At 42.3% G+C, this 12723-nt stretch overlaps 2 protein-coding genes across 5 annotated transcripts in view; both read right to left on the bottom strand.

Annotated features, from left to right (window-relative positions):
• Positions 1-5699, bottom strand: part of odad3 (outer dynein arm docking complex subunit 3) — a 32343-nt gene extending 26644 nt beyond the window's left edge. Inside the window, exons 1-8 of the mRNA XM_060918055.1 lie at positions 5615-5699; positions 2977-3098; positions 2720-2797; positions 1437-1601; positions 1324-1359; positions 1064-1165; positions 704-829; positions 427-549 (exon numbers count right to left, since the gene is read on the bottom strand). Coding sequence (XP_060774038.1) covers positions 427-549; positions 704-829; positions 1064-1165; positions 1324-1359; positions 1437-1601; positions 2720-2797; positions 2977-3098; positions 5615-5699 — 837 coding nt within the window. The remainder of the gene's footprint in view (positions 1-426; positions 550-703; positions 830-1063; positions 1166-1323; positions 1360-1436; positions 1602-2719; positions 2798-2976; positions 3099-5614) is intronic.
• A 2311-nt stretch (positions 5700-8010) lies between these two features.
• The window catches only part of slc44a2 (solute carrier family 44 member 2), a 21084-nt gene continuing 16371 nt past the window's right edge, over positions 8011-12723 (bottom strand). The window contains exons 18-22 of one of the 4 annotated variants that reach the window (XM_060918533.1): positions 12411-12484; positions 12214-12284; positions 12041-12129; positions 11254-11338; positions 8011-9033 (exon numbers count right to left, since the gene is read on the bottom strand). In XM_060918533.1, coding sequence (XP_060774516.1) covers positions 8915-9033; positions 11254-11338; positions 12041-12129; positions 12214-12284; positions 12411-12484 — 438 coding nt within the window. In that variant the 3' untranslated portion in view covers positions 8011-8914. Of the gene's footprint in view, positions 9034-9057; positions 10945-11246; positions 11614-12040; positions 12130-12213; positions 12285-12410; positions 12485-12723 lie in introns of those variants that run through there. The other 3 variants (XM_060918532.1, XM_060918534.1, XM_060918535.1) reach the window with 3 other exon arrangements.

Genomic DNA, 12723 nt, shown 5'->3' with positions numbered 1-12723 from the left:
TGTGTAATTGTGTACAGTAGTGTGTAGCTGTGTACAGTAGTGTGTAGCTGTGTACAGTAGTGTGTAATTATGTACAGTAGTGTGTAATTGTGTACAGTAGTGTGTAATTGTGTACAGTAGTGCGTAGCTGTGTACAGTAGTGTGTAGCTGTGTACAGTAGTGTAATTGTGTACAGTAGTGTGTAGCTGAGTACAGTAGTGTGTAATTGTGTACAGTAGTGTGTAGCTGTGTACAGTAGTGTGTAATTGTGTGAAGTAGTGTGTAATTGTGTACAGTAGTGTGTAGCTGTGTACAGTAGTGTGTAATTGTGTGAAGTAGTGTGTAGCTGTGTACAGTAGTGTGTAGTTGTGTACAGTAGTGTGTAGCTGTGTACAGTAGTGTGTAATTGTGTACAGTAGTGTACAGTTGTGTGTAGTTGTGACTCACTCGGCGGTCCCCCCGGTCAGTTTGTGCTTTTTGTCCCTCTGCTTGCTTTTTGTAATGGTTCAGGGTGAGTTCTCTCTCTCTCCTCTCACTGTACATCATCAACTCCTGACGCTGTAGCTCCGCCTACACACACACACACACACACACACACACACACACTATCATAATCATGAAGAGATGGTCTTTAAATCACACATTATTCAAAACATTATACACCAGCATTCCTGAAGTGTGTGTGTGTGTGTGTGTGTGTGTGTGTGTGTGTGTGTGTAAGTACCTTGGCTGCATCTTTGGCCTGGTGTGCTTTGTTGTTCATTTCCTGCAGATCTCTGAGCTCCTGTTTCTGTTGAATAATTTCACACTCCAACTCATCTAACTGAGACTGGAACGTCAGACTCTCCTCCTAACACACACACACACACACACACATATATATATATATATATATATATATATATATATATATATATATATATATATATAAAACCCCATTTGCAGAAAAGTTGAGATATTTCCCAAAATGCAAAGAAAAGATTTTCAATAGTTTTACTGACCAAATTAACTGTATTTTATAAATATAAACAAAGTGTCTTGATGTGTGTGTGTGTGTGTGTGTGTGTGTGTGTGTGTGTGTTACCTGCAGATGCTCCTTTAGTTTTTTGTAGCTCTTCATGATGTGTTCGGCCTCCTGACATTTCAGCTGAGCTTTTTCTAATCGGTTCTCCAAAATACGCAAGTTCTGCTCAACACACACACACACACACCAATTATTCACCCCAAAGATACACACCAACATGGAAATACAAGGACATTTTGACTGACAAGATGAAGAAAATAAATAGTGGGAGGGGCATAGTGGGGTGTGATGAGTAATGGGGGTGGGGCAGAAGAAAAGACCTTTTGAGCCTGAACATCAGTAAAGTCCTCTTCATTCTGTGGAAGAGGAACATCAGTTCTAAACACAGTACCATGACTCTGTGTGTGTGTGTGTGTGTGTGTGTGTGTGTTACCATGGCGGCCCCGTCAGGCAGCAGGTTGGGTCTGGTTGCGCTCATATTGCTGTACTCAGTGTTCAGTTCTTCCAGACGGTGGCGCTGTGTGTTCATCACGTGCTTCAGTGCATTTAGCTTCTTCACTTTATCATACACTTTCTGTTCCAGGATCTGCACCACCGCCTACACACACACACACACACACACACAGAGCTGGTGTGTGTATGTTTATTGTATGTGATTTCCATACTGCAGTGATGGACATGTTGCAGTTACACTGATGTATTTGTTGTATTTGACGTATTTCTCTGTAGAAGTGGTTCAGCCAGACTGTACCATGTCTGCGTGAGGGTGTGTACGGTCAACAGGGTTCTGCAGAATGACTCTGACATGAGTGTTACCATGGTAACAGATTCACTGTAAAACCAAGAAACCTTTATTCGTCACATGCACACTTCAAGCACAGTGAAATTCATCCTCTGCATTTAACCCATCTGAAGCAGTGAACACACACACACACACACACACACAGAGCAGTGGGCAGCCACACTACAGCGCCTGGGGAGCAGTCAGGGGTTCGGTACCTCGCTCAAGGGCACCTCAGCCCAAGGCTGCCCCACGTCAACCTAACTGCATGTCTTTGGATTGTGGGGGAAACCGGAGCACCCGGAGGAAACCCACGCAGACACGGGGAGAACATGCAAACTCCACACAGAAAGGCCCTCGCCGGCTGCTGGGTTCAAACCCGGAAACTGTAAAACTGTAACACACCAATAAAGACTAAAGACTACAGACTGGGCGTGGCACAGTGGTGCAGTGTTTATCACTGTCACAGTAAGAAGGTTGTGGGTTCGACCCTCATGGCTGACGGGGGTCTTTATGCGTGGAGTTCTCATGTTCTCTCCTTGTGTCTGTGTGGGTTTCCTCCAGATCTTTGGTTTCCTCTCACAGTCCAAACACATGTGGATTCAGTAAACTGGTTATTCTAAATCCCCCACAGGTGTGTGTGTGTGTGTGTGTGTGCGTGAGATGGTTGTTCATCTGTGTGTATTAGTCCTGTGCTAGACTGGAGTCCCGCCCAGAGTGAACCCCGCCTCTCACCCAGAGTCAGCTGGGATTGGCTCCAGCTCTGCCTGGACCCTGAGGGATCAGTGCTGGAGATGATGGAGGGATGAACTACAGACTGTAGATGTGTGTTACAGGATCTTTTACATTTCATTTTACATTTTTTCTCTCTACTGTTCTGAGAATGAATATGAATTACAACAATTACACAGTTTAATCTGTGTGTGTGTCCTGACCTTCCCAGACATGTTCCTGTAGGCAGCCTTCTCTCTGCTGTGGGACTGAAAGGCTTCCCTGATGATGTGCTCATCTCCCTGCACACACACACACACACACACACACACACACACATTCAACACAGAGTCAAAACCTGATCACACAGATCAGTGTGTGTGTGTGTGTGTGTGTGTGTGCGCACGCGCATCATGAATTGTTTGGTGTTGGACTGCTGCTACTAATAATAATAGTAATAGTAAAATGGCCGTGTCCTTACAGCAAGCTCCTCGGCCAGTTTCCGGTGTAGGAGTTTATTCTCCTGTCTGAGCTGAAGGATTTTCTCTCTGTTCTTCTTCATTAAACTCTGGGAGCTCTCATACTGCGCGCTTCTGTCTCCCTCTAGTGGACACACACGGGAACAACATGTCATCACATCATAACAAATAAAGAACTACTACTAATAATAATATAGGCCTTTTAAAAACTTATTTACACAAAGATAAAATAGAAAATTTTGAAATAATAACCTAAAATATAATACAAAATATAATACATCATATAAAATAGAATATAAAATAGAAGACTTAACATGTTTAAAATTTAATATCTTATATATTTTATATTTACATAAAAAAGGACTTGAATAAAATAAATTATTATACAATAAAATAGAAACAAAAAAATCAACAAAATAACGAAAATATTGATGTGAATAAATACTGGATGTAGACATGAGGGTTAATAAACTCCAGATCTTTAGGGGGAAGAACTAACCAACCAACCATACACACACACACACACACACCTGTTTGGTTTCATTGTGTTGCTGTGAAACCCTGCAAATGTTTCTGTATGTTGTACTTTGTTCTGATTATCCTGTTACTGCACTACAGCCTTTATTCTCCTCACACTCACATTATATACGTTTGTATTTATATTTCTCTCCCATGTCTGACTGCTCAAAAACTTTCATTTCCATATGAGGGCTTAATAATTTTTTTTAATCTTATTGAATCCACAACAACTCCAAATGGATATAAAGTGCACTATGAAGGATGTAGTGAACATTATTTCACTCCTCTTTGTAGTGAGAAGTTGTAGACAATCCCAAATTACTCTCTGTTAGAACTGAAGTGCGTGAGATAGGGTGTAGTGAGCAGTAATGGATTTATAGACAATAGAAATATAAACTTAGCTATTTTACAGCTTAGAGCTCCAGCTATAAATCACTCAGTTATGATCTCATAGAATTTCATGAGCTATTTACACTTTATTATAAATATATAATGTATTTATACACATTATCCTAAAAATATTTCAATCAAAACACCGAGCTGTGGCTCTAATTCTGTTTATCTTTTATTTTTAATACCGACATTCAGGTTTTGGACTGTCCATGTTGATGATCACAGTTTCTGTCGTGAGATGTGTGTAGATGTTTTGTGTGTGTGTGTGTGTAGATGTTGTGTGTGTACAGTATGTGTGTATAGATGTTGTGTGTGTATGTGTGTGTAGATGTTGTGTGTGTGTATGTGTGTGTGTAGATGTTGTGTGTGTAGATGTTGTGTGTGTGTATGTGTGTATGTGGGTGTGTGTAGATGTGTGTGTGTGTAGATGTGTGTGTATGTGTGTGTGCGTGTAGATGTGTGTGTGTGTACGTGGGTGTGTGTGTGTGCGTGTAGATGTTGTGTGTGTGTGTAGATGTTGTGTGTGTGCATGTAGATGTTGTGTGTGTGTGTGTGTAGATGTGTGTGTGTGTGTATGTGTGTGTAGATGTGTGTGCGTGTAGATGTTGTGTGTGTGTGTGTGTGTGTGTGTGTGTGTGTGTGTGTGTAGATGTGTGTGTGTGTATGTGTGTGTAGATGTTGTGTGTGCGTGTAGATGTTGTGTGTGTGTGTGTGTGTGTGTAGATGTGTGTGTGTGTGTGTAGATGTGTGTGTGTGTGTATGTGTGTAGATGTTGTGTGTGCGTGTAGATGTGTGTGTGTGTGTGTGTGTGTAGATGTGTGTGTGTGTGTATGTGTGTGTAGATGTTGTGTGTGCGTGTAGATGTTGTGTGTGTGTGTGTGTGTGTGTGTGTGTGTAGATGTTGTGTGTGTGTGTGTGTGTGTGTGTGTAGATGTGTGTGTGTGTATGTGTGTGTAGATGTTGTGTGTGCGTGTAGATGTTGTGTGTGTGTGTAGATGTTGTGTGTGTGTGTGTGTAGATGTGTGTGTGTGTAGATGTTGTGTGTGTGTGTAGATGTGTGTGTGTGTAGATGTTGTGTGTGTGTGTAGATGTGTGTGTGTAGATGTTGTGTGTGTGTGTGTAGATGTGTGTGTGTGTAGATGTGTGTGTGTGTGTGTGTGTGTAGATGTGCGTGTGTGTAGATGTTGTGTGTGTGTGTGTGTGTGTAGATGTTGTGTGTGTGTGTGTGTGTGTGTGTAGATGTTGTGTGTGTGTAGATGTTGTGTGTTTGTGTAGATGTGTGTGTGTGTAGATGTGTGTGTGTGTGTGTGTATGTGTGTGTAGATGTTGTGTGTGTGTGTGTGCGTGTAGATGTTGTGTGTGTGTGTGTGTGTGTGTGTGTGTGTGTGTGTGTAGATGTTGTGTGTGTGTAGATGTTGTGTGTGTTTGTGTAGATGTGTGTGTGTGTAGATGTGTGTGTGTGTGTGTATGTGTGTGTAGATGTGTGTGCGTGTAGATGTTGTGTGTGTGTGTGTGTAGATGTTGTGTGTGTGTGTGTGTGTAGATGTTGTGTGTGTGTGTGTAGATGTGTGTGTGTGTAGATGTGTGTGTGTGTGTGTGTGTGTGTAGATTGTGTGTGTGTGTAGATGTTGTGTGTGTGTGTGTGTAGATGTTGTGTGTGTGTGTAGATGTGTGTGTGTGTAGATGTTGTGTGTGTGTGTGTGTGTGTGTGTGTGGTGATTTACTCACCCAGCAGCTGTATTTTTCTCTGTAACTCTGAGATTTGCTCCTGAATCGGAGCTCTGATGCTCTTTGAGCTGAAAGTCGCTGCCATTTTAATAAAACTCGGATTATTTGTGTTTTTCCTCTCGGACTCTCAGCTTTACTCTCTGTGTGTTTGAGGAACTCAGCGCGCGTTGCTTAGCAACCCAGACACATTTTAAAGGGCGTGGCCTGAGCCTCTAAGCACCGCCCACTTGTAGTTTGGGAAGAAAAGAAACGAGCACAAAAATGTTTGAGGTTTTTTTTTTTTAATTCGGATAATAAAACAGGAATGAAATAAAAACACAGTGTTGAGGTTTAAAATGTTTCTGGACTTTATTTATATTTCTCTTGTTGTTTGACCTTTTCCCAACAAACATCATTTAATTCTGCTCATATTCTACAGTATTTCTGATTAAAATGAACAAAGTGAAGAATAAAAGTAATTACATAATACAGTTTACATACAAAATTTACAAAACTGTGATAAAAGTTCAAAACTAAAATAAATTCAGATCAGAAACAAAAAAAACCCATATTAAACTAAAACAAAACGCCATATATATGTTATTTACCAGCTTAAGGTCGGTCCGTATGGTGAAATACCGTGACCGAGGTCTTGAAAGTACTGAGCGAGGCCCTCTGGGTGGAGGTCAGTATTCAAGGCCGAGGTCACGATACTAGTATCTCACCATACAGACCGACCTTAAGCTGGTAAATAATATCTTTATTTTTTTCTTTACCAAATTCTAACAGAAAACGAGAGTGCCCAAAAGGGAAAACCGAGCCAAGCCGCCATTTGGAATCCTCATTCATGGCTGTAATGCAAATTGCTTCCTCCTCGGTATACAAGTGCACTTCCATGGCAGGAAAAAACTACATTTTGCCACCTATGTACAACCCCGATTCCAAAAAAGTTGGGACAAAGTACAAATTGTAAATAAAAACGGGATGCAATGATGTGGAAGTTTCAAAATTCCATATTTTATTCAGAATAGAACATAGATGACATATCAAATGTTTAAACTGAGAAAATGTATCATTTAAAGAGAAAAATTAGGTGATTTTAAATTTCATGACAACAACACATCTCAAAAAAGTTGGGACAAGGCCATGTTTCCCACTGTGAGACATCCCCTTTTCTCTTTACAACAGTCTGTAAACGTCTGGGGACTGAGGAGACAAGTTGCTCAAGTTTAGGGATAGGAATGTTAACCCATTCTTGTCTAATGTAGGATTCTAGTTGCTCAACTGTCTTAGGTCTTTTTTGTCGTATCTTCCGTTTTATGATGCGCCAAATGTTTTCTATGGGTGAAAGATCTGGACTGCAGGCTGGCCAGTTCAGTACCCGGACCCTTCTTCTACGCAGCCATGATGCTGTAATTGATGCAGTATGTGGTTTGACATTGTCATGTTGGAAAATGCAAGGTCTTCCCTGAAAGAGACGTCGTCTGGATGGGAGCATATGTTGCTCTAGAACCTGGATATACCTTTCAGCATTGATGGGGTCTTTCCAGATGTGTAAGCTGCCCATGCCACACGCACTAATGCAACCCCATATCATCAGAGATGCAGGCTTCTGAACTGAGCGCCGATAACAACTTGGGTCGTCCTTCTCCTCTTTAGTCCGAATGACACGGCGTCCCTGATTTCCATAAAGAACTTCAAATTTTGATTCGTCTGACCACAGAACAGTTTTCCACTTTGCCACAGTCCATTTTAAATGAGCCTTGGCCCAGAGAAGACGTCTGCGCTTCTGGATCATGTTTAGATACGGCTTCTTCTTTGAACTATAGAGTTTTAGCTGGCAACGGCGGATGGCACGGTGAATTGTGTTCACAGATAATGTTCTCTGGAAATATTCCTGAGCCCATTTTGTGATTTCCAATACAAAAGCATGCCTGTATGTGATGCAGTGCCGTCTAAGGGCCCGAAGATCACGGGCACCCAGTATGGTTTTCCAGCCTTGACCCTTACGCACAGAGATTCTTCCAGATTCTCTGAATCTTTTGATGATATTATGCACTGTAGATGATGATATGTTCAAACTCTTTGCAATTTTACACTGTCGAACTCCTTTCTGATATTGCTCCACTGTTTGTCGGCGCAGAATTAGGGGGATTGGTGATCCTCTTCCCATCTTTACTTCTGAGAGCCGCTGCCACTCCAAGATGCTCTTTTTATACCCAGTCATGTTAATGACCTATTGCCAATTGACCTAATGAGTTGCAATTTGGTCCTCCAGCTGTTCCTTTTTTGTACCTTTAACTTTTCCAGCCTCTTATTGCCCCTGTCCCAACTTTTTTGAGATGTGTTGCTGTCATGAAATTTCAAATGAGCCAATATTTGGCATGAAATTTCAAAATGTCTCACTTTCGACATTTGATATGTTGTCTATGTTCTATTGTGAATAAAATATCAGTTTTTGAGATTTGTAAATTATTGCATTCCGTTTTTATTTACAATTTGTACTTTGTCCCAACTTTTTTGGAATCGGGGTTGTAGTCCCCTATTTATACAAATAGGAGTCATTCAGGATTCAGCCATGTTTTTGCTCGGCGTTAGCAAGTTAGAGGTTTTTAGCTTTCTCCTGAAATGTTTTATTTTATTTCTTCTTCCTCAGGGGAGTAAAACTCACTTTCGCTGTGAACACTGTTGTTATCGCTATCCATGCTGTAAAATTAATGATATTCTCCTGAGAAATGCTGGCAAAAATTTACAAGATTTGTGATAAAAAAATTTGAGCGGTTCTGGAAGCCTCGCCGTGTTAGAGCCCCCTGATTCAGCAGTTTCCTGTTTCAGTCACACCCATCGGCTCGGCTGTGTTCTACTGTTCTGTTGTGCTGAAATCATCGTGTTCTGCCGGAGTGATGGGTTCTGGACCGGTCGGTTCTGTTTACAAGTTTGGAAAAAAGGCAGTCAGTCACAGTGTTGAAGCCGGGACTGAGTTTGTGTGTGTGATTCATTCTCACACAACATTCCACCACAGGAATACCTGTGACCACGCCCTTCCCTCACTAACTTACAGTAAATCCTGACAGCAGACGGTTTGTTCTGTGAACTGTTCGTTAGTAAATCCGGCCCCTAGGGCACTCAGTAGGGTTCAGTATCAGTACTTTAGCCAAACACACATACGCTTTATACCCTAAGAAGTGCACTTGTTTTGGGGTTTAGTGAGCTAATTCACACCTTCTGTACACAACACATGGGGTAACGATCTCATATCCTCTGTACATACAGTGCACACTATCGTGCACTAGGTAGGGTGTAGGGGACATGTCTCTCCCCTCACTGGTCAGTCCAGGCCGCTTTAACCGCCACATTTTTCTTCTTCAGCAACTTCATCAGATCCTGATTCATGAAGTATGGCTTTTCAGCTGAGCCGTCGTTACGCTCCAGATCCTCCACTGACCGCAAACAACAACAAACAAACAACAACAAACAACCAAACAGTAACAAAAACAAACAGCAACAATAAATGATAAACAATATAAAATATTAATATTATAGAAAATATAATAATAATAATAATAGCATCAATTATAAATTGATGGACTGTACCGCTGTAAAGCAGGGGGAAGTGAGGAGAATGTTAGCATTAGCACTCAGGTGAGGAGTTGAAGCAGGAAACAGTTTATTGACTGAAATCACAGCAACAACACGAAGATAGAAAAAAGAGAAAGAGGAAGAAAAAGAGAAAAGGCAATCACATTCACTGTAGTGGGTGTGGCCAAGGTGGTGGTCATGGCAGTGGGTGTAGCTGTGCCTCCTGATGTTGTGTAGGTTATGTTTATTTATTATTTTATAACTAGCATGGCAGTAACTAAGCTAGCTATCATCTTATGTGAGGTGGCGATGTGCAAGCTAGCAGTTTCTGTTTAGCTTGTTAAACAACATGCTAATTTCAGTCAGTTAGCTTTAGCAGACCATCAACCCAATATTTAATGTGTAATGATGTATAAGGTTTGTCTCGGGTGAGGGTTAAACCCCACTGATCTGTGTTTGTGATGTCAGGAGGACGAACTCGAGCTCCACAATGTAAACATTTACAGATTTGTAGATTATTTTCAAATCAAATCATTCCACAATGCTAAACTGCTACTGCATTCCTGAAACCCCCCCCACACACACACAGATTATCATGTTTACAATACACCGCGATATTTAGCAGGAAATATTATCACCAGGTTGCATTCAGAAGTGGGTAGGAAGCGTCTCCATGGAAACAGCAATCCCAGAATTCCACTCCTCATGAAACTCATGGCTGACTGAAAGGTCTCTGTGACTGAGGAGTGACTGCAGTGAACATTTTCCTTATCACACATTTCAAGGCTAAAAGAAGCGAGAAATTCATGGAACTGTGTATCTGACCCCGCCCCCCACCTGTGATTGGTCCAAACATGATACGCCTTTTGTTGTGTTTGGGGTTATGACGTTGTTTTGCCTCACAGCTGTGGAATTACTGCTGGTTTTCGATTTTGTTTTGTTTCTTTTTTTTCAGTTTAACTCTTTCAGTAGTGCTAGTTAGCATTAGTTAGCTTAGTTTAGCTAGTTAAGTTAATTAGCGTGGTGAAGCGGAATCCAGAATGGGACGCACTGAGGTTTATTTACAACCGACGACACAGAAAAGTATTAATATCATATAAATACAAACATCAGCACGTCGCTGGTCCTCGTCACGTCACGCTACTCATTCTGAGGCGTTAGTGGAGTCTCGCTCTCCTGAGGACCGTTCTCCTGAGGCTTGGCTTCTTCAAGTTCCTGCTGTTCTTCTTTTTCTTCTTGTAGTTGTTTTTCTTCTCGCAGCTTGTTGGTCTCTTGCACATCGTCCTCGTGGATTCCGTTTTGCTGCACTGCGTTTTGAGGAATTTTCATTGTTAATGCTACTTCTTGTGTTTGTTTTTTTTCCTCCTTTTCTCTTACAGCATCCTGTGTGAGCTCTGCTTCCTTCTGCATCTTCTCCTGCATTCCTGCTGTTTCCTGCTTTAGTGGCACTTCCTGTGTTAGCGTTACTTCCTGCTTTAGTGGCACTTCCTGTGTTAGCGTTACTTCCTGCTTTAGTGGCACTTCCTGTGTTAGCGTTACTTCCTGTTTTAACACTGTCTCCTGCATTAGTGGTGTTTCTTCTTCGTTTTCCTGCTTGAGACTCTCCTGCTGTTTGAGCTGTACCTCTCCATTTTCCTGAAGCGTCACTTCTTCTTCTCCATCTCTCATTTCTTCCTCCTCCACCACTTTGCTAACAGATAAAATGTCGTGCAGCTCAGGAGACATGAGGTACGGCCGCTCAGTGGAGCCATCGTTCCTCTCCAGATCCTCACCTTCAGAGTGTCAGAGTGTTAGCAGGGTTAGGGAGCAAAGAGACAGCAGGGGGCGGGGCAAGGAGGGAGAGGAGAGACAGCAGGGGGCGGGGCAAGGAGGGAGAGGAGAGACAGCAGGGGGCGGGGCAAGGAGGGAGAGGAGAGACAGCAGGGGGCGGGGCAAGGAGGGAGAGGAGAGACCGAGAGAAAAGTATTTTAGCACTGAAGCAAAAGTATCAGAGACAATGTGGAAGTGAAAAAGACTAAGAACAGAAAGGAGAGAAACCTGCACACACACACACACACACACACACACGGTTTCACACTTACAGAAGCAGAGGAACAGCGTGTCCACACACATCGCATACACACTGAAGAAACCGTGAGCGATTACATACGTCCCAAACACCACTGTCTGGAGAGAGAAACACACACACACACACACACACACGGAGTGACATCATCATCACTGCTGTGATGTCATCAGCAATAATACACTGATGCTTGTTACGAACTAAAGAATAAAGAAAAGCACTTCCTGTGTGGAACAGCAGCTCATTCCTGTGCAACAGTGCAACAATGACGTAATGACGTAATGAAGGCATCATGATGTAAAAGGTTCTGATGTAAAATGTAACTTTGTAAAGATGGAACATTAAAGCTGAGGGACGTCGTGCTGTAAAGATTAAACTGTATGATTTAAATCAGTAACACAGTAAATATTTACAGCTGTAACTGAAGTAAACATGAAACCTCTTATAGTTACAGATTAAATAACTGTGTGTGTTGTGTGTGTGAGAGAGTGTTTGAATGAGCATGTGTGTGTGAGAGAGAGTGTGAATGTGTGTGTGTGTGTGTGTGTGTGTGTGTGTGTGTGTGTGTGTGTGTGAGAGAGAGAGAGAGTGTTTGAATGAGCGTGTGTGTGAGAGAGAGTGTGAATGTGTGTGTGTGTGTGTGTGTGTGTGTGTGTGTGTGTGTGTGTGTTTGAATGAGCGTGTGTGTGTGTGTGTGTGTGTGTGTGTGTGTGTGTGTGAGAGAGAGAGAGAGAGAGAGACAGAGAGAGTGTGTGTGTGTATATATATATATATATATGTATATATGTGAGTGTAGGTGTCACCAGTATAGGAACCCAGTAGTAGTTGAGTGAAGGTGCTGCTTCCTCCACAGCTGTTATTCTCCCAGAGAAGAAGAAGAAGGACCCGATTCCTGAACACACAGTTTAACACACTGATTAACATGAAACACACACTATCATGATCATCACACACACGACATACACTAGTTGCTCACCTACAATCCCTACAATCAGCAGTTTCCCCAGAAACAACAGGAAGTCAGTCACTTTGTCCAAAACGGCCACCCTGAGACACACACACACACACACACACACACACACACACACACACACACACACACACACACAGTTATTGCACACATACAGACACAGGAGTAAGATGATGTTATTAAAATGTGCCCTGTGTTTGTACCTGATGATGTTCCTCATGAGGAGGAAGAAGGCGTCCTTAGCAGACGCACAGAAGTTTTTACCGTAAATCGCCACCTAGTGGGTTGGAGGGTAAAGAACACGGAAATTATAATATTTTGGGAAACAGTGTCTTCTTTAAGAGTTTGCATCTGTGCAAGTGTGTGTCATCATGATGAGTGTGTGTGTGTGTGTGTGTGTGCAGGGCCGCTGACAGCTTTGGCTGGGCCCGGGACAAAATGCTCTGAATGGGCCCCCCCCCCCGGGCCAACCCACACACACATCCTTTAACCGAACGCCATTAAATGTATTCCTTT

The sequence above is a fragment of the Neoarius graeffei genome, chromosome 4 (genome assembly GCF_027579695.1).
Source record: "Neoarius graeffei isolate fNeoGra1 chromosome 4, fNeoGra1.pri, whole genome shotgun sequence".
Taxonomy (NCBI): Eukaryota; Metazoa; Chordata; class Actinopteri; order Siluriformes; family Ariidae; genus Neoarius; species Neoarius graeffei.
Note: the sequence above shows the minus strand (reverse complement) of the source record. Positions and strands in the feature narration are given on the sequence as shown.